General features: G+C 39.3%; 1 protein-coding gene across 1 annotated transcript in view; it reads right to left on the bottom strand.

Annotated features, from left to right (window-relative positions):
• The window catches only part of BRDT (bromodomain testis associated), a 296166-nt gene that overhangs the window by 34330 nt on the left and 238917 nt on the right, over nt 1-22919 (bottom strand). The window contains 1 exon segment of the mRNA XM_030206522.1: nt 14337-14448. Within this exon segment, the coding sequence (XP_030062382.1) occupies nt 14337-14448 (112 nt within the window).

The following is a 22919-nucleotide window of genomic DNA, read 5'->3' as shown; positions in this document are numbered from 1 at the left end:
AGAAACTTTCTGAATACAAATGAAGAAAGGAAAGCATTCCAAAGGGAAGAGCACACTATACTAAAAATACAGCGTCACACAAAATCATAACTAAGTAGTTTCTTCTTTCAGCAAATAACTGTTGAAGTTGTGAGGAGCACAGTAGATGGGAAGCTGAATAAGGAATCAGAAGACATGAGAGGTATAATGGGTGCCTACTGTAATGGATCTTATATACCAGTAGGAGTATTTTGTAAGAAATCCAGTGGTGTATTGCTAACCAGTGTTCAGCACAAAGAAGTGGAGTTAACGAGGTCAAATTTTCAGGACCCAGTTAACAACTTAACAGCCGTATTCTGAACAAGTTGTAATCTATGTACAGTGCACTCCATTTAAGTGCACGTCGGATAAGCGCATGCTCTGTTTAACTGCTTGCCATACTTCGGTCCTGTTTTTGACACCATCAATTTCTATGGGGACAAACTTCGGTTTAGCGCACCACTGATAAGTGCTGCAAGATTCACTTATATGCATGGTTTAAGACCACTTCTCTGAAAGAAAGACTCCGCATAAGCACGCACACAGAATATGGAAGCCGATTGGCGCGTGACAACCAACGAGATTTCAAATTTACCACCCCTTTAACTGCCACAGGCAGAATAAGCGAAAGAATGTTGTTAGCGTGTACACTGGGGTTGTCGTTAATGTCGTTGTCGTGGCGGAATTGTAAGACTTTAACACTGGCTGAACGAATAGAAGTTCTTAAAAAATTAGAAAACAAAGTCAAGCATCTATTGCTAAAAAATATGGTGTCAATCCCAGTCAAATTTCACGTGTCTTGAAGCAGAAAGACCAGCTTGTGAAAGCCTGGCAAAACAATACAAATCTACAACGGAAACAAAAATGGGGGGGGGGGGGGGGGGGAAGCTGAGTAGGTAGAAGATGCTCTTCTTCGGTGGTTTTCTAGAGTCAGGAGCAGTTTCCTGTCAGTGGTCCACTGCTTATGGAGAAAGCTAACCAGCTAGCTGAAAGTCTTGGATTAACTGAATTCAAAGTCACTGTTGGATGGTTGGAAAGATGGAAGGAGAGGAACAACATAAAATTCAAGAAACAGCATGGTGAGAAACAAGACGCTGATGACTTTGGTGCTGAAAATTGGGTTGTTTCACTTCTTCCTACCATCTTGAACGAGTTTGCACCTTGTGACATTTTCACTGCTGAAGAAAAAGGTCTCTACTGGCGAGCAATTCCTTATGGAACACTTGCATTCAAAATGCCGAAACTACTGGAGGTAAAACGTTGAAGGACCGACTGACGATCCTCCTTTGCTGCAATATGGATGGGAGTGAGAAGTTGGAACCTCTCGTCATTGGAAAGAGCAAACAACCCTTTGCTTCAAGAAAGTTAAGCGACTTCCTGTGTCATATGAGGCTAATGCAAATTCATGGATGATTGGGGAAATTTGGAAGCAGTGGCTAAAGAAGTTAGACACTAGAATGTGGGCGCAAAATTGTCAGATTTTGTTGCTTTGTGATAATTGTGCTGCACACAGGGATTATGTCAAGCTGTCTAACGTCAAGGTGGTCTTCCTGCCACCAAACACTACCTCTCTGATCCAATTTATGGATCAGGGCATAATAGCCAATTTCAAACATCATTATCGGGCTCTTGTGCTACGTTGTCTGATGAGCGTTATGGATGACCAGACTGGCAAGGATAAACGTGCTGTTGAACTGGTTCGTAATCTATCACTGTTGGATTCCCTACATATGCAGAAAGAAGCCTGGAATCATGTTACACAGGCAACCATTGTGAACTGCTACAAGTGGGCAAGCTTTGTTAAGGATGTGGAGAGGGACGCAGATGTTGCAAATGCGTCAGATGAACAGGTTATTGACATCCCAGCCGGTGATACTGAAAAGGAGTTTCATCCCTACGTAGCTGTTGATTACGATCTACAAACAGCTGACAACCACACTGATGTCGAGATATGTGCCTACATGCAGGCAACAACGGCTGATGATGAAACAGATGATAAAATAAGCAGCGAGGCACATGCTGACGAAATTCAACAACCTCCTCCTGTCACTTTTGCAAGAGTGCTGGAGAGTCTCAACACCGTGCAGGCCTATCTGGAGGCCACTGGATGTCAGTGCTATGACAGTTTTTACCGTCTGGCAGACTTAGTCTATGGAACTCACAGACCCAATAGTGTACAGAGGACTATAACTGATTACTTCAAGTAAGCCTAACGTCAGTTAACGGAGACTGTATACTGTATGTATAATAATAAACAGTACTGTACATATGTTTATCAGATGTCAAGCTTCTTTGGGTCACAACGGTTAAGTGCACGCTCCGGTTAACTGCATGCATTTCTCTGGTCCCAGACCCTTGCACTTAAGCGGATTGCACTGTATATCCTTATTGCAAGTACCCTAGAGAAGAGAGTTGCATTAATCTAAGCTGGAGATGACCAATGAATAAACCAGTCTGTGCTAATAGTATATCAGTGGCAAGTGCGGGAGGATCTTTATATCTAATTAACAGTGCATGTGATTTCTGAGGATTCAACATAGTAAATGGCTGATAAAGACCTATATGGTCCATCCAAGCCTGCCTAACAAGATAAATTCATAGCGTAAGGTATGATACGATACTACATATGCAAACTTGATCTTGATTTGTCTTTGCCATTTTCAGGCACAGACCACAGAAGTCTGCCCAGCACTGGCTTTGCTTCCCAATAGTGGAGTCGCCATCTAAGCACCACTGAGTTTGTTTGGTTCCATTCTCTTTCCATACAGAATTCCTTTGTGTTTATCCCAGGTATTTTTGAATTCCGTTAACATTGCCATCTCCACCACCTAATAAGGGAGGGCATTCCAGGCATTTACCAATTTAAGCTTTTGTTGGTGCACAGTTATATAGGATAGTTTCTTGCTCAGAGTTCCTATTTCCTGGGTGTTATTATGTATCCTATCCAAGATCTGGACGTCATCAGCATAGACTTACGATGTTACATCTAAAGACTGAATTATGTAAGAAGTGGTGCAAGGAAAATGTTGAAAAGCATTGGCGTATGGGTTCCTGAGGGACAGCACATGCGAGAGTAAAAGAGCATGATCACTTGTTTAGAAAGTGCAGTTCATAGATATCAGCAAAACACATTGATGAATACCACACAGTTAAATGTTGCTACTTATCTGTAACTGGAGTTCTCCACAGATATTAAGATAAATTAGAAACACAAGCAAGTAATGACATTCAGTGGTGCCAATATGAACAGCATTCAGAAAACCCTAGAAGTGTGTGTTTGAACAAGTGTGTGGCTTCCCAAGCAACCACTATCTCACAAGTCCCCTCTGTTTAATGCAAAGCTTATATGTCACCTCCCTTTGGGGTAGAAGAGTATGTGTTTGATTTATCCTGCTATCTATAGGAAAACCCCTTTTAAAATGTAAGCAACTTTTTCACAGAGAGGATACTGGATACTTGAAATGCCCTTCCAGGAGAGGTGGAGGAATCAAAAACAGTAAGGGAATTAAAAAATGCATGGGATAAACACAGGGGATGCCTAAATAGAAAGTGGATGGCAACACAACATGGCTGGTGAGGTGTTATGTCGGGCAAGAGTAGTGGGAACTAAGGCCAACACTGAACAGATTTCTACAGTCTGTGTCCCGCAAATGGGAGAAGACAGAGGAAGATCAAATCTGTATACTCTATATCACGTTATTATTATATACTATAAAAAAGAGTGATTGGAACTCAAGGGGGAGGGGAGGAGAAGACATCGCAATGTTGAAATAGCAAGTTAAATACTGTTAGCAATAGTTTTGGTTATAATATAAAATGTATAATTTAAACCACTTTAACTGATTCTGTTACACTGTAAGCCACATAGAATCAAACTTGATTTGGATAATGAGGGATATAAGACTACATAAATGGAAATAAATGGAAATGGAAATATATTGTCCCAAGACCGCATCATATTTAACTGCCTGTATGTGCTTGGCAATGATGGCAAATTGCCAACCAGTATTTAAAGCCGGAATAACTATAACCTGTGCAGAGAGGTGGGTGCTGCCATCGTTTACTGTGTTACATTTTCTTATTTTGACAAGCAGGATGAATTAGCCATATAAAATAGGAAATCCCAAGCTGAGGGTTGCCCTTTGAACACATAGGTCAACCCACAGCACAAGGTAGAGAGAGAAGCAGTTGACTTTGTAGAACTGTTTGTCCAAATCTAGTGCTTCTTCAAGATATTATCAAGGCAGTAATGGGATTTATTTATTTGTTGCATTTGTATCCCACATTTTCCCACCTCTTTGCAGGCTCAATGTGGATGTAAAACTTTGAATAGATTACCATGTTGCAAATATTTTTCAGTGGATACAGAACACAAAATGAGCAACAGACATTGCCACTGCTTTCTATTTTATTCAAGCACACAAAGTGAGAATCTGTAACACAGTAAATGATGGCAGATAAAGGAAAGCAAGGTTCATCTAGTCTGCCCAGTAAGATGGCTACAGTTTTATCTGCTGCTCCATGCAGGTTACCCCTCTTTGTGCCTTTGTGTGAAAGTCATTTAAAATGTTGCATTGATACTATATAGGGATCCTTTGCTTATTCCATGCCTTTTTGACTTCCATAACTGAGGGGCTATTCCAGGTCTCTGCCACCTTTTCTGTAAAAAAAAAAAAAAGTTTCTGATGTTACTTTTTAAGATTACTTTCTTCGTCTTCATTTAATTTTCTCTAGTTCTGTAGCTTGCCTTTCTTTGAAAAGATTTGTCTGTTTATTAATATCTTTCAAGTATTTAAACACATAGGGGGAACTAAGACCAAAGCCGAACAGACTTCTATGGTCTTTGTCCCACAAATGGCGCTCTTCATCCTGAAGTTACTACAATTAAGAGAACTTTTCAATTCTGGAACTTGGATCTGCTGACTCCATGGTCTCAAAGGATGGTTTGGTTTTATGAACTGAGCCAGAACCACATTACTGTCACAAGGCACTGGAGGTTTCTTGATTGGGAGGTTTGTGATCTACAATCCCTTTCATAAGTTTGGAATCTAACAGATGGTATTAAATAGGGATCTCATTTAAATGCGAGTCATATGCTACTGTTGCACTTACATGTACCTTAACTGCAGATAGTCTTAGAAGGGAAGATGAAAGGTTAAATTAGTATTTTATTTTAAAAAATTAATATTCCACTGTTCATAGCAGAGTACAATCAAACATGCACAATTAAGAAAAATAACATAAAATACAATATAAAACAATAGCATGACATGAGAGCTTTATCCATATTTCACAACCAGGATCATATTAAATCCATGTAGCCTAAATTGAATGAACTGTCGTGAGTATGCTTTCTGAAACAAATAGGTCTCGAGATGTTTTTAAATTGCAATAGCGAGTCAATTTTACGTAAATCTAAACATAATGAATTCCACAGTTTTGGTTCAACAACTTGAAAGTGGATGAACGAAGGCTAAGAAGACTCACTATCTGAAAACTGGGAGCTTCAAGAAAGTATTTATCCATTGACCTAAGAATTTGCATTGGCTTATACAACCTAAGAGATATAGACAAAATAGCAAGAAAACAAGTGAAAGGGTCAAGCTTCTTGGAGTTACCACAAGGCAAATTATTTCCATTTGAAATTATAAGATCTTTTGGTGGATTGCTTTCAGAAGTAGTCATAATCTCTTAATTTCTTAGATAGAGGTTATCATCCTTGCTGGGAGGGCTAACAAACGTGAAGTCTTCCCTGACTTTCATTAGAAGTGTAATATGAGTGGGGTAAGGAGGTAGTTGCCCTGGGGCCTTGGTAAGCACAACTGATGGTTCCAAAACCTGCCCACAATGAGTGGATGCTGGCTCCTCATTCTGCACAGATGTGAACAATAACAGGAATGGTGCAACCAGATTTGAGCAAAATCATGCAATTCTGTGGGGCAGTAAAACCCAGTGTATGAAGGTAGAGATAAGATTCACTTCATACCTCCAACCAAAGGAGTAGCACAGTCAAAATGCAGCTCTGATGATCTTGCCTTTGTACTCCCCATTCCAGGACAAGCAGCAGGAGCAATGCTTAATATAATGTTGGCCTGCTTGGCTATACAGAGCCTGAATAGGCCTGAGTAGCTTTACTTAGCACAGGAAGCTGACAATGTTAAGCACCATTTTCCTCCTGCTGGCGGGAGGATGAATGGGGGTGGGAGGAGGGAAGGCAGGCCAGAATGCTGAATGGATTTAAGAAAGGGAGGCTAGATCAGACTGTTCTGAAGATCTGGGAAAGGGTAGAGAATCAACTTGGAGTGGGGGGAGGGGGACCAAGCCTTTCACATATTTGGGGAATGAGAAGGGGGGATACAGGATGTTGAAAGAGCTTTAGCGGTGACATAATGTTAGTTTAGACTCTGATCCTGAAATATTAGTGATGAAGAATCCTTCACATTGATTAGCGTTTATATTGATAGCTGATAAAGGCAAGGGAATCAAGTTTAATACTACCAGGATTGGGCTATAAGAATTACAATAGTTTTTTTTTCTGTTTAAACATTTTAAGGGTTTTTAGTATAAGAAAAATTGGGATTAGGCATAAAGGATACCTGTTCTCAAATCAGTAAAGGAGACTCAAGAGTGGTGAGTTAGGTCCATGCACAGTTTTGCATAAGTTCCAAGTCCAGGAGGATTGGGGCCTTCCACCTGTAGTGGCCACGTTCCCTTTGTTTTGAGCTCTCCAGTGCTGGTGGTTACCAGCCATTTGCTGGTACCTCAGAACCTGAGGAGAGAATCAAAAGCTAGAAGAATCCCAACTGCAAGGCACTTGAAGATGAAGAGCAAGGCAGGACTAGAACAGGACCGAGAAGCATCTAACAAGAATAGGATTCTAGTGAGAAGCACCGGCCAAAGCCCAGGGCAACAGCAAGTAATGCATTCCAAGCTCTGGCCAGGAAACCAAAAAATGATTGGGTTTATATAGGAATCCAGACAGGAACAAGATGGCCTCTTTAAGGAAACTGCAGCCATGGTGTGAACAGTAATGATCAGCCTGCCAGTTGAGGCACACCAACACCAAATAGTAAGAGATTAGAAGTTCATCCCCAGTGAAACTCTCTCAAGAGATGATCCCCTACAGGCTGGTGGCAGAACATCACATCTCTGATAAGAAGGACAGGTAGAATGGCCTGAATTATATTACTTATGTTCTCTCTGTGCAGTCACAAACAAGTAGACTGTTTCAGCTGGAATGCCAGTTGATACTTTGCCCCCTGTCTCTTTGTTGAGATCTTTGGGATTGTTGTCTAGTATGCAAGTACAGTCTAGGTTTTCTTCTGATAGTAAAACTGTAGTAGGAATGGAAGCAATTTCTGCTTCCTCATGGTGAACTGTAGCACAGCTATTGTTGCTGAAAGCATTTAGCGATCCTGTATTAGCTCAGGCAGGTTATCCCCTGTACGCAACTATGGGGCCCTTTTACTAAGCCATGTAAGCCACGCCCAACACGTGCCAAAATGGAGTAACTGCCCGACTACCGCGTGGCTCTTGTGGTCATTTCATTTTTGGCATATGTCCGATATATGAGTCTGAAAAATATTTGTTATTTTCAGGCACGCATAACGGACATGTGCCAAGAGGCATTTGGCATGGGCAGGTCATTACCGCCCAGTTACCACGTGAATCTTTACTGGTAGGTCAATGGCTGGTGATAAGATCTCAGACCCAAAATGGACATGCAGCAATTTTCATTTTGCTGCACGTGCATTTTTGGCAAAGATTTTAAAAAGGCCTTTTTGACAGGCTTGCTAAAAAATGGATCGGAGCGCACACAAAACCTGCGCCTATACTACCGCAAGCCATTTTTTAGCGTGCCTTTGTAAAAGGACCCCTATATTTTATTTGGAAGAGCCCAAAATTATCTGGTGTTCTTAGTTCCATCTTTTCTAGAAGTTTGAACAGGACCTCTATCACCTTCTTCTGGACTAACAGGTAAGTAAGAATCTCAGACAGTGAGACGCTTCTGGCATGTGATGGCGAGGGCTCAACAGGAACCCTGTGCAATCTTTAACTTTTGGAAGAGAAGGAGGTTCTCCCAGGATTCCTTGAACCAAAAATGGAGAATGTCCCTGTTCTTTGTTCTGTGATAACACCTCCTGATATTCTTTTAAAAAATATTTTAGTGCATGCAACAGGCGACATATATACAGGCAAATTGAAATTGTCACAATTACTCCATTGGGGAGAGGGGTGTGAATCTCCTGATCAGTAAGGGGCTGTGAAAATATCTGCTTGGGTGTGATTGGGATCAACTTTCCAATATTACTAAGCTGTTTTGAAAGGCATATGCACTGGAAACAAATCAATGAAGACATTCTTCATGAATTGATGAAAATGTGTTGAAGTTTTCATTCATTTAAGCCACGCTTGCTTGATGATAGAACATTGGCAGAAGCTGCTGGAGAGGAATCATTAGTCTTCGGAACTAACATTTATTTATTTTTTTTAATTTAGATTTTCCTCACACCTTTTCAGTAGCTCAAGGTGAGTTACATTCAGGCATACTGGGTATTTCCCTGTTCCTGGAGGGCTCATAATCTAAGTTTGTATCTGAAACAATGGAGGGTTAAGTGACTTGCCTGAAATCACAAGGAGCAGCAGTGGGATTTCAGCCAGCCACCTCTGGATGTCAAGACTGGTGCTCTGAACCACTAGGCCACTCCTCCATGGGTTCTATTGATGCATGGCACTGACGGCAAATATAAGAATTAAGTTACGCACGTGCTTATAACTTTTGGTAATGAGGAATCTGAAGCGCTGAAGAATGTTGAACCACCATTGGGCCCATTTTCCTATTTTTCAAGGTCTCAAGGTCAGTCATGCAGTGAGTGCCTACACTTATGCAACCTATCTCTGACAAAGTCCTATTCTTTGAAGAAAATTTGTTTCCTGAATTCAATCTATGGAGGATCAACCTTAGATATCTCTCTTTTCTCAAGCTGTGGCAAGACCATGTAAAGCTTCAACATAACTGAATCTTTATGAACACCATATGTGAAGTTCTTAGTTTCCATTTCTTCTGTTACCCTCCTGTTCCATTTTTTTGTTTTTTTTTATCTGCTTTTTTCTTTTGGTTTGCTATTTCAGTGGCAGATCTTTGCCTTTTTTTGTTTCTGTCTGCTTTCTGTGAGGCAAGATGTCTTTTTCACCTTGGCATAATATTATCAGTTTTACTGATACGCATATAGAAGATCTTCTACTGAAAGATTGTTTTAGTTCTAATGTATTTAACCAGATGGACCATTGGGAGGAGGCCATTAAACTCAATAAACGTTTAGTCCGTACTGAATTACATTCTCTCACGTTGCTGGAATATTGTCGCAATAAAATGATCCCGAGAGGACTAAGAATTAATAAGGAACCCAAGATGTATAATGAAGATGCGGACATTTTACTTAAATGGGAAGCAATCCTCAATAAGTGCTCTCTGGACTTAATGATTTTGATCATACAAACAGCGAATAAGAAAACTGAAAAATTAAAAGAAGATCTTGATAAAGAATTGGTCTCCTTAAGAGAAAATGACTTATGCTTTAAAGATCTGTTTGAAGATTTTAATTTTGCAATTAGAATGAGTCAAGAAAGATGTGAAAAGCATGAAATATGATAAATATAAGAGAGATGAAACAGATTATAAGTATAATAATGTGTACTCATGGCATCAGAGAGATAATAGGAATAGACGATTTAGAAAGAAACATAAATTATGCTGATAAATTTGATAAACAGAATAACACTTTGAAGAAGAGTCCTGTCATTGAACGCAAATCCAAAAGAATAAGAAGTGATAATGAGGAAGTATTTGATCCATCAGCACCTTTATATACCTCACCTCCTAGACCTAACCTTTCAGAGAAGGTTTTTCAGCTAGGGAAAATTTGGGAAAAGGGTTCAACAATAGATTAATCAGTACCACCAAAAGAACAAAGAGGGAGGTTACCTTATTATACGGGAAGGGGACAAGGGAGAGGTGGAAGGAGAGGTCGAGGCAATTCAGTGAACAATTAGTAAACAGACAAACTATGAATCAACAAATGAGACAAATAGAAGATTATTGGAAATAAAAAATGTTAGACACCCAGCTTCATTACACGACAATATTATCAATTTATCTAAAAGGGAATTAAATCAACATGATCGTTCAATTCTCAATAAAGGGCTGTCTTTTGTTCCAACAGCACAATATAATGTATTCAACACACGTATCGATTTATTTAAATTAACTAGGAAATTAAGAATTTTGGATTTTTTTTTCGGATAAACATGTACATGAAAAGAATGAATCTGTAATTATAAAAAATAGTGTTTGGATGCCCCCCGCCCAAATCAATCCCATGATACAAGCTTTTGAACAAATGGTTATCAGGGACATTGAGATTTTGGAAAATAGGAATAAACATCCATTCTTTAATATCTCTAAAAATAAGAAAGCAATTGAGACATTTATTTATTTGTAACATTTGTAGCCCACATTTTCCCACCTATTTGTAGGCTCAATGTGGCTTACATAGTACTGGAGAGGCCTTTGCAGGCTCTGGTGTAAACAAATACAGGGTGATGTTGTGGTAAGATCAAGTTCATGTGGCACAGCCACATTAGGGAAGCGGAGAACGGAAGAGTTGTGCTATGTCCATTACGTGCTTTAGTTTGGTTGTGTTGCAGAGATTAGGCATTTAAGTTGGATCGGTAGGGTATGCCTTTTTAAACAGGTTGGTTTTTAGTGATTTCCGGAAGTTTAGGTGGTCGTACGTCATTTCCAAGGCTTTTGGTAATGCGTTCCACAGCTGTGTGCTTATGTAGGAAAAACTAGATATGTAAGTTGTTTTGTATTTAAGTCCTTTGCAGCTTGGGTAGTGCAGATTTAGATAAGATCGTGTTGATTCGGATGTATTTCTAATTGGTAAGTCGATCAAGTCTGTCATGTAACTCGGGGCTTCTCCTTAGATGATTTTGTGAACCAGGGTGCAGATTTTGAAGGCGATGCGATCTTTGATTGGGAGCCAGTGTAGTTTTTCGCGGAGGGGTTTTGTGCTTTCAAATCACATTTTACCAAATATAAACCTAGCTGCCGTGTTTTGAGCAGTCTTTAAGGTTTGTTCTTTACATACTGCATAAATTCCATTGCAGTAATCTAAGTGGCTTAGTACCATTGATTGTATCAGGTTGCGAAATGTTTCCCTCAGGAAGAATTGCTTCATGCGTTTGAGTTTCCACATTGAGTGGAACATTTTCTTTGTTGTGGATGCCACTTGGCTCTCTAGTGCTAAGTTATAGTCCATTGTAACGCCGAGGACTGAAGAAAGGTAACAGTATTGTGATTAAACAGGCAGATAAAAGGGGTGCGGTTATGCTATTGGATAAAGATCAATGCATTGAAGAAATTAAGAGACAATTAAAAGACAATATTTACCTTTATCTAACGATCCAATCAGTAATTTAAAACATTAAATCATTGATATCGGGCTTGAAGCTGGTTTTTTGACAACCAAAGAAGGTATTTTTCTTAGAGTAGAACACCCACGCATGCCAACCATTTATATACTCCCAAAGATTCATAAATCTTTGATTAACCTTCCACAGAGACCAATTGTGTCAGGCATAGGCTCTCTTTTGGAACCACTTTCCAAATTTACTGATGTATTTTTAAGACCTCTCGTTCCATCTATTCCCTCATATATTAGAGACTCCACATACATCATTAACATATTAGAACATCTACAAATTAAAAATAAAGATATCATTTTGGTTACATTTGATGTGGTGTCTCTCTACACTAATATCCTCCAGGATGAAGCTCTAGATGTGATTAGGAAAGCATAATCCAATAGGTGTATGTTTTAACATGGAACTTATCACTATAGCACTGAAAGAAAGCTATTTCTTTTTTTAAGGTACTTTTTACAAACAAATAAAAGGTACTGCCATGGGTGCAATGGTAGCACCTTCATTAGCTAATCTGTTTATGGCATGTTTTGAAGATAAATTCTTGCAAAATAACAAATTCACAGAGAATATTATGCTTTGGCGAAGATACATTGATGATATTTTTGTGGTCTGGACTAGTAGTGAATCATGGTTGATGGATTTTTTTTCGGGTAACCTTGTAATAAACCGCTTCTTCTGTTACCCTCTTGTTCCATTATTTTTTTGTATCTGTTTTTTTTCTTTTGGTTTGTCAGCCTTGCATATCCTTTCTCTCTCTTCTGTGCCAATGGCAATGAGATTGAAGGAGAGGAAATCTCACTTTCCATTCCCCTACCTCTCTGTGACATTCTAGCATAGTGACTGCAAGTGAGCAAAGGCAGTGGAGATTAACAATGACCATGGCCCTTACAGATCGGACATCACTTAGGGCCCTGTTTACTAAGCCACGCTAGTGTTTTTAGCACATGCTAAAATTAGTGTGGCTAAATGCTAGAGTCACCCATATGTTCCTATGGGCAACTTAGCATTTAGCACGCACTAAAAATGCTAGCGTGCCCTTAATCTGTTGTCTTATTTCTGAGCCATTGTGGTGAAAAGATCAGATGCTAAATCAAACTCAATATATTTGTTCACAAAAAACGAGGAGCTTTCCGACAGCAGGTGGGAACACAATGAAGAAAGGTAGAGAGAAAATACACTCCCTCTGGTACTGAAAAAATGTCCATTGAGGGAGCAGAGAAAAAAAGACAAAAAAGAACTATGGGGATTGTGCAAGGAACCCTGGGTAAGCGCAGAAAAACTTTCTAGGTTTTTCTCAGCTGACATCAAATGACATCACCCATTTGTGGGGTCAAATCGTCCTGCTTGTCAATTACAAATGCTGATTTTGCCATATTTATAATTAGATTTTTCAAGTAAAATGTCACTGAAAGAGAAAAATAATAAATAAAACATACGATATATGAAATACTAAACAAAAAAAAAATCAAAGTAACATGTTAACCTATTAAGAAATTATAAAGAATAACTGATTGACACAGGGCTAAGACTAAACACATTGGCCATTATCTTTGAATCACATCCTTGTACAAATAGTGACATTTACATATGTAGATAACATACATGTGTATATACCAATTTCAGGGCCCCTTTTACAAAGCGGCGGGTAAGCTCAGTGCGGGCTTACTACTTGCTAAAAAGGAAGTACCGCCGGACTACCACAGCAGCCCGGCAGTACTTCCCACCCCAACACACCGTCATATCTGGTGCTACAAAAATACATTTAGTTTTGTAGCACCGATGTGTACCCAGCGGTAATTGGGCAGTGCCGCACGTTGTCCGGTTACCGCTGGGTTAGCGCGGGAGCCTTTACTGCCTCCTCAATGGGTGGCAGTAAGGGCTCCCCCCCCCCCCGAAATGGCTGTGCAAGTGCTTTACTTGATGCACAGCTAATTCCTGCAGAAAAGCAAGACCTACCTTTTGACCGCTGCATTAAAAGGGGGCCCGACACTAGCGCAGGCCTCATTTTGACGCAGCTTGGTAAAAGGGGCCCTCAAAAAGCCACTATTTACATGTAGTTATCCACAGCATGTACAGATTTCAAGAGAGCAAGATTTGGGCAGGTCTACAATGTACACATGTATTTCTTATTTTAAAAAGGAAGTACACCTATATGGATACAAATTGTCACCTGCTCAAAGGCACCTATAAGTTAAAAAAAATAATAAAGGTGCTCATTCAGCCAGGGCTTTATACAAGGGAATAATGTAGTCATTCTCCTTCATCCCATGTAGTTTATGCCCACCTCCAAAACGAAACCAAGTTAAAATTGCAGCCTCACTACTTAACTAGCAGCACTTATATGTTAAAATAAGGCAGCTATATGTGGAACTGGTGCCACTTATAAATGGAAGTTGTGAAATCGCTACTTCCACTTATAAGTGCCACACCACCATGTGGAAGCCTGTGGATCTGTCTCATTCATTTTTTCAATGTTTATATTTGTAAAATGGCTGCTCCCACTGTACATGCTGACAAATACATACGCACTTCTGTAGGTATTTTAGGAAAGGCCCTATGTCAAAAGATGCTTTTCTAAACCACCACCAGAACTCAGCGTATCCTGGAATGTTTACATTTTGACTTCTATATTCTATGTAAACTTGGGCTCCATGTAAAACACTTAATGCAATATTATTCAAACTGAGAAAGTGAAGGCACAAAAACTATTCATTAGCAATATCCTTGATAAACATACTGGTAAGTATTGCTATTTTAGGTAAAATTACATCAGTAGTCATCCGAATCCAAGTATTATAATTCACATATGGAGATAGTAAAATACATACGTTCTGTTACATTATGAACTAATCCAGTGATCTCATTATGAAGGACATGTGAGGGTTCCAGGAGTAGTGGTGAGGTCTCAAGGTCTTCTTGGATATCCCTTAATGATACATTCTGGAAAACAAGGGTAATAAAAGTAAGTTCCTCCAATTGTACATACCTTACATGTACCTCATTCTACCACAATTCACTTTGTATTCATTCAAACCATGTATTTGTTCAGACCGAAATCGGCTAATGCCGATAACGGTAATATGTAAGCCACATTGAGCCTGCAAAAAGGTGGGAAAATGTGGGATAGAAATGCAACAAATACAAATAAATAAATAAATAAATAATATTTTAAATCATTATCCTAAGTTGTTTAAATCTTGTTTGCACAATTATATATATTTAGACTACTAAAACTATTTTATACCCTGTGAAAATGAATTTTTGAAGGTTAGGTCTTGTCCAGGCTCCAGTCATACTCATAATCTCATTATAAGACACACAAAAATAAAAGAGAGGCCAGGATCCAACAAAGGAATTCCACCAGGAGTTGGTGTCTCATTATAAAATAAAAAAAAAACCAAGGAAGTAGGCGTGAACCAATAAAAATGAATAGTGGAGTAGGAACTGATAAAGTTTATTATCATAAGAAAAGACCGTAGGTCTACATAAAACAAATCGCCAAGAAAAGGCGGCTGAGGGGAGATATGATAGAGGTCTATAAAATAATGAGTGGAGTTGAACGGGTAGATGTGAAGCGTCTGTTCATGCTTTCCAAAAATACTAGGACTAGGGGGCATGCGATGAAGCTACAATGTCGTAAATTTAAAATGAATCGGAGAAAATATTTCTTCACTCAACGTGTAATTAAACTCTGGAATTCAATGCCAGAGAATGTGGTAAAGGCAGTTAGCTTAGTGGAGTTTTAAAAAGGTTTGGACGGCTCCTTAAAGGAAAAGTCCATAGACCGTTATTAAATGGACTTGGAGAAAATCCACTATTTCTGGGATAAGCAGTATAAAATGTTTTGTACATTTTTGGGATCTTGCTGGGTATTTGTGACCTGGATTAGCCACTGTTGGAAACAGGATGCTGGGCTCGATGGACCTTTGGTCTGTCCCAGTATGGCAATACTTATGTACTTATGTAGACTCAGACTTGACATGGTTCCGTGTTTTGGTGCTTGGAGGATGTAATGGGTCAGTTCAGCAAGCTGAAGAGTAGTAAATCACCGGGACCTGATGGTATTCATCCCAGAGTATTAATAGAACTAAAAAATGAACTTGCGGAGCTACTGTTAGAAATATGCAACCTGTCCCTAAAATCGAGTGTAGTACCGGAAGACTGGAGGGTAGCCAATGTTACTCCGATTTTTAAGAAGGGTTCCAGAGGAGATCCGGGAAATTATAGACCGGTGAGTCTGACGTCGGTGCCGGGCAAGATGGTGGAGGCTATTATTAAGAATAAAATTGCAGAGCATATACAAAAACATGGACTGATGAGACAAAGTCAGCACGGATTTAGTGAAGGGAAGTCTTGCCTCACCAATCTAATGCATTTTTTTGAGGGGGTAAGCAAACATGTGGACAATGGGGAGCCGGTTGATATTGTATATCTGGATTTTCAGAAGGCGTTTGACAAAGTGCCGCACGAAAGACTCCTGAAGAAATTGCAGAGTCATGGAATCGAAGGTAGGGTATTATTATGGATTAAGAACTGGTTGAAAGATAGGAAGCAGAGAGTAGGATTGCGTGGCCAGTATTCTCAGTGGAGGAGGGTAGTTAGTGGGGTCCCGCAGGGGTCTGTGCTGGGTCCGTTGCTTTTTAATGTATTTATAAATGACCTAGAGATGGGAATAACTAGTGAGGTAATTAAATTCGCCGATGAAACAAAATTATTCAGGGTCGTCAAGTCGCAGGAGGAATGTGAACGATTACAGGAGGACCTTGCGAGACTGGGAGAATGGGCGTGCAAGTGGCAGATGAAGTTCAATGTTGACAAGTGCAAAGTGATGCATGTGGGTAAGAGGAACCCGAATTATAGCTACGTCTTGCAAGGTTCCGCGTTAGGAGTTACGGATCAAGAAAAGGATCTGGGTGTCGTCGTCGATGATACGCTGAAACCTTCTGCTCAGTGTGCTGCTGCGGCTAGGAAAGCGAATAGAATGTTGGGTGTTATTAGGAAGGGTATGGAGTCCAGGTGTGCGGATGTTATAATGCCGTTGTATCGCTCCATGGTGCGACCGCACCTGGAGTATTGTGTTCAGTACTGGTCTCCGTATCTCAAAAAAGATATAGTAGAATTGGAAAAGGTACAGCGAAGGGCAACGAAAATGATAGTGGGGATGGGACGACTTTCCTATGAAGAGAGGCTGAGAAGACTAGGGCTTTTCAGCTTGGAGAAGAGACGGCTGAGGGGAGATATGATAGAAGTGTATAAAATAATGAGTGGAATGGATCGGGTGGATGTGAAGCGACTGTTCACGCTATCCAAAAATACTAGGACTAGAGGGCATGAGTTGAAGCTACAGTGTGGTAAATTTAAAACGAATCGGAGAAAATTTTTCTTCACCCAACGTGTAATTAGACTCTGGAATTCGTTGCCGGAGAACGTGGTACGGGCGGTTAGCTTGACGGAGTTTAAAAAGGGGTTAGATAGATTCCTAAAGGACAAGTCCATAGACCGCTATTAAATGGACTTGGAAAAATTCCGCATTTTTAGGTATAACTTGTCTGGAATGTTTTTACGTTTGGGGAGCGTGCCAGGTGCCCTTGACCTGGATTGGCCACTGTCGGTGACAGGATGCTGGGCTAGATGGACCTTTGGTCTTTCCCAGTATGGCACTACTTATGTACTTATGTACTTATGTACCTGCATCAGGAGTCAACAATGGTCTGAATGATTTAAAACACAAGTGACTGTATTTTCTCAGAGCTTGAAGCAGAGAAAGTATTTATATTGATTATTTCCCTTTCAAGATTATCTAATCCCCAATCACAGTCACTTGTGTTTTAAATCATTCAGATCATTGTTGACTCCTGATGTAGGCACTCAGCACTGAAAAATATAACAGTGTTGAGACTGAGTCTATCTTCTGAATTTCCGTCATTTTGGGGGGATTTGTTTTCTGTACACCTATGGTCTTTTCTTATCATAAACATTGGGGACCTTTTACTAAGCTGTTATAAAAGGTGGCTTTAGTGTGTACTTGTGTCATTCCCATCTGCTAAGGCCATTTTTACCACATGAGTAAAATGGTTGATTTTTGCCACAAGGGTAAAATGGCTAATTTTTCTATTTCCAACATTAATGGCTACGTGTTAATTTTCTAATTAATGTGTGTGGTTAGCATGTGAGCACTTACCTACACCTAATTTGTAGGCGGTAAGGACTCATACGCTAACCACATACCAATCAGTTAGACAGTGGCAATGTAGCTGTGCTAACCAATTAGTGCAGAACATGCCTACTCTCCATCCCCGTAGTAAAAGGGGCCCTTTATATTTTATCAGTTCTTACTCCAGGGTTCCACTATTCATTTTTATTGGTCTGCCCCTACTTCCTTGTCTTTTGGCATTCCTTTCATACTTTTGGCATTCCTTTTGTAGGGGACCTTTCTCCTTTTCTTGCTTCCTTGTGTCCTTCATTATAAGACACTAGTACTCTACTGTAAAGCAGCAGTGCATCCTAGCCATGAAAAAGTGAACAATTTTAGTATGAGGAGGACAACACTTTATAGGAGTCCAGCACCAGGATCCTGCCATATAAAATAAAAGCCCCATACTTTTCAGGGCACTGAAAAACAGGAAACAGTTGGGCGCCTCATTTCCCCATATTAAAAGGCAAGCAAGTAAACACTAGGAGGGTCCCCTTTTCCAGCTTCAATAATGGTGTGTCCATTTGTATATGCTAGAGACCACATTGCCCCTTTACGAAGGTTTCAAATTAGCCCCTGACGCAGCCCTAGGTGGGCGAAACACGGCCTGTGTCGGGCGATTTGTTCATACACGGTATCTTCAATAAAATCTTTTTGTTGTGACATTGATCTGCTGGCTTTCTTTTCCAACACTAGGAGGGTGAAATACTAGACTGCAGACTTTCCTACATCTAGTGCTCTCTTTTGTGTACTTTTGCTCACTGTGAAAATGAAATGGGTAGAAAACTTGAATTTGAGTTAGACGTGGCAGAGAGAGAAAGGGCAGACACTGGTTGGTAAGAGGCAGATGGTGGATGGAAGGGGCAGAGGGAAAAAACAGATGCTGGATGGAAGAAGAAGAGAGAGGGGGAGACAGTAGATGGAAAGGGACAGAGACAGAGGGAGATGCTGAATCAAAAGGGGCAGATAGCCAATACCTGTTCCTGATGACTTGAGAGTTAATTTGGTTAAAAGGGGAAGTGAACCTCTTCAGAATAAAGGTGGACCTTTCTCTGCAGTTCAACAAGAAGGAAAAAAGACCAAAGGAGGCAGTCGACACTTAGGTTTTATAAATCTTTACCAAAGGGTGAAAAAGCATTGAGAACTCAAGATGGTTTATTTAAAAATTTAAAAAAATTTTATTTTGTTTTTTGCTGCAGACAATGAGACAAAAGGTGGAACATCTGACTTTAAAACTGGCTTTAAAAACTGGTGGAAATTAAATCCTAAAGTCCTTGAACATGAGATATCTGAACAACATCTTTCCTGTTTAGAAACATGGAAGACCTTGGCAATGGGACTCTAAAAACTATTGATAAAATCCATCAAGTGGAAATGGATAAAGAGAAAACAAACTGGAGAGACATTTTACATCGTCTTTTGGACACAATTATGTTTTTGGGCAAACAAAAATCTTTCTTTCCGTGGTCACAGACAGGATGTAACAATCCAAGAGAGTAGGGGTGGACCAAGAAATCTCATCAGCCGAAGGTCAGCAGAAGCAACTTTATTCAGCACCACATATGTATATAACACAAAGAGGATATATCATCAGCAAACAAAGGAAAAATTTTGAGTTGATGGAATTATTCTCAAATTATGACCCAATTTTGAAGGAATATTTTGTAAAAATCAAACATGCTGTTCCTTCTGAAAGGAAGATTGAGTTCATACTTATCTCCAAAAATTCAAAATGAATTAATTCATCTTCTGGGAAATTATGTCAAAGAAAAAAATACTGGCAGATATTTTAAAAAATGCAAAACACTTTGAAATCTTTTTGATAGCACACCTGATGTTTCACACACTGATCAAATGTGCAAATGATCAGATATGTCCATATTGAAGATGGTAAAATTGAAATAAAGGATTCATTCTCGGGCTTCTTTCCTATTTCCGGGAAAACTGCTGCTGAACTCACAGAAAAGATCTTGAAACAACTGGATTGTGATGGACTGGACATAAACCTCCATCGTGGTCAAGGATACGACAATGCAGCAACTATGGCTGGTATTCACAGTGGCATTCAGGCAAAAATCAAAGAAATTAACCCCAAGTCTTTATTTGTGCCTTGTGCAAATCACTCTTTGAAACTTTGCGGAGTTCACTCTTTTGGAAGTGTTTCTTCATGTGTGATTTTTTTGGAACTTTGGAAAAAATGTATTTGTTCTTTTTTAGTTTTACCTCATCAATGGAAAATGCTGCAGAATGTAGGTATAACAGTGAAAAGACTTTCCCAGGCAAGATGAAATGCTCATTATGAAGCTGTGCGCGCACTAAAGATGCATTTTGAAAAGTTGATCTCTACCTTTGAAGTACTTTGTGATTCAAAGGAAAATGTGTATACAAGAGGCTCAGCTCAGATTTTGCTCTCTGCTGTATGCAATTTTTATTTTTTTTAGTTATCTTATTTTCTGGTATGACGTTTTAGATGAGGTTAATCAGACACAAAAATTCTTGCAAACAGCCGGAATCAGCTTTAAAAAACTTACAGTGAAATGGCAAGCTTTAAAACTGTTCCTTGAAGATCAGTGCACAGAAATTGTGGAGAAGGCCATTAATTATGCAATAACAAAATGTAAGGAAATGGATATTGAAATAGAAAAAAAAGAATCAAATTTCAAAGAAGATTGCCTGGAGAAACAACAAAAGATGCTGGTCTTACATTGCTAGAGAAATCAAAAGGGCTATGTTTGAATGACTTGATCATTTTCACCAAGAACTGGAGACTTGCTCTACAATGGAACAAATAATGTCAGTGTTTGCTATCATTCAGCCATTCTCTCTTATTTTTGCAGAACAACAACAACTTCGGAAGTTTTTACCAAACATAGTTGAAATTTATGATTTTTCTGGTGAAGATATTTTAGTGAAAAACTTTCAACTGCAGGCACATTTAAAAGCTGCTGGAATCAATCCTGAAGAAACAAAGACATGGGCAGTATTGTAATTTCTAGAATTTATTGTAAAATTGTATTTTTATGAAATCTGTGCCAAACTTATCCTTATGTTTAAGACTTTTCCCAGCTATTTGTATATCTATTGCTTCATGTGACAAAAACTTTTCAAAATTAAAAAGTGTTCTTCGATCAACTATGAGTGAAGATAGATCGACAAATCTGGCTATACTGTCCACTGAACATGAATATGCAAAGAAGATTAATTTTGATGAAGTCTGACAAATTTGCAGAAGTTAAGGCTTGAAAACAGAAACTGCAATGCTATTATTCATTACTGCTACAGACCAATATGTAGGTATGGGGTTTTTCCCTCCTTTTTCAAAAAAATATATTAATGTAATTAAAAAGTATTAATCCATTACTTTTCCCCTTTTTTGTACTGTATTATTTATATTTATTTTTACTAGCATGATGATTACAAGCTTCAATAAGAGAAAATGTTCACTCTCTGTTTCTTTTCTGACCATTTGTCTCATTTCATGATTATTACTAAAAATAATTGTTTCATATAGAGGAGGGAGTGTTAAAAAATGATCAGCCTCGGGTAGTTTGCCTGTTTCATTTGGGAAAGGGGACAAGTAATAGCTAGGTCAGAATGGTAGGGCAGGGAATAACTTTCTCTCCTTCATCCAGGTTCAGTATAGAGGAGAGAGGGAGACAGGGTGAAAATGTTCTTCTTCATCTCTCTCTCTGATACACACGTATGCACCAGCCTTCTAGGCCCAAACTTATAAAATTTAACCTTCCTCCTGTTCAATTATAGCTGCAACAAGCAGTGCAGAAAATATTGTCAAACCTTTGTATTTTTTGATTTTCTATTCTTATTTTCTTCCTTTATTTTTTTCTTGATCCTTCTATTTAATTCCTTTTGTTTAGGTTTCTAATTTTCTCTCTTCCCTCTTTGATTTCTAAGTTTCCTTTTATTTTACCCATTTAAATCTCTCAGTTAATCCAGCTGATTTTTCCAATCTATTGCCATTTTTCTTCTTTTGTTTATTTTATTCTTATCATCTATTTCTTTTGTTTTCTTTATCCTACCTGTACCCTTCATTTTTCCTCTCCCCTCTCTCTCAGAAGTCCTTCCTTCCCTCTTCATGTATATCCACTCACCTCCTGCTCCTATACACCTCCTATCCTTCACTACTTTCTTTCATCTCTCTTCTCTTCCTCCTCTTATCTCTCACTGCTCTCCTCCACTTCCTTCCATCTCTCCCTCTTCTCCTTTACATTTTCCTCCTCTCTCCTTCAAACTCCTCCATTTTGTCTTCTCCCTTTCACATTACCTTCCTTCTTATTCTCATTTTCCTCACCTCTCCTTCCTCCCAATTCTATCCTCCCCTCCCATTCAGTTTTCTGATTCTCTCTGCCCCATCAACAGATATGCTATTAGCACAGGCTGTTGAGACTCAGCACATGTATAGCACTGCAGGTCTCTGCAGTCACCTTCCCTCTGACTCCTCATTCAGACCTAAAGCATTTAGGGGTCCTTTTACTAAGGTGCATTGAAAAATGGTCTGCGCTGTTGTAGACGCGTGCATTGGATGTGCGCAGGTCCGTTTTTCAGTAAAACTGCAAAAAAGGCCTTTTCTTTTTGGCCAAAAATGGACGTGCGGCAAAATAAAAATTGGAGTGCGTCCATTTTGGGCCTGAGACCTTACCACCACCCATTGACTTAAGAGGTAAGGTCTCATGCGTTAACCGGGTGATAATTGTCAGTGCCCATATACTGCTGATTACCGCCTGGTTAGCACCACTTGGTATAAAATAAAAAGACATTTTCTGCCACACGTATCAGATGCGCATAAAAAATGGAATTACTGCCTGGGGCTCAAAGTAGCCGGGCAGTAGTTCCAAATTGATGTGCGTAGGTGCCTACGCACCTTAGTAAAAGGGCCTTTAAAATGGGGAGGGGGCATTGCCGACCTCACCATTCAAACTCTTCCTATGCTGTAAAATTGTGAATATTTACCTCTGTTATAAGACTGAAGGATTGCACTAAAGCAGGTTGAACATTTGGAGGCACTTGTAAAACTGGGGGTGTGCTTATTGGAGATATCACTGGAGCGACACCTGAAGAGAAAAAGAAAACCTCACATCATTTTAGCCTGCTTTGAAGATTTAATAAAGATTTTGACATTTTTATTTGTTTAAATAGGTTTCCTAAGTGTTTTCATTAAGTATGCACTTTACATTTTCTCTCCTTATGCATTCTGGTCCCA

Source organism: Microcaecilia unicolor, chromosome 6 (assembly GCF_901765095.1).
Source record: "Microcaecilia unicolor chromosome 6, aMicUni1.1, whole genome shotgun sequence".
In the NCBI taxonomy this organism is placed as follows: Eukaryota; Metazoa; Chordata; class Amphibia; order Gymnophiona; family Siphonopidae; genus Microcaecilia; species Microcaecilia unicolor.
Note: the sequence above shows the minus strand (reverse complement) of the source record. Positions and strands in the feature narration are given on the sequence as shown.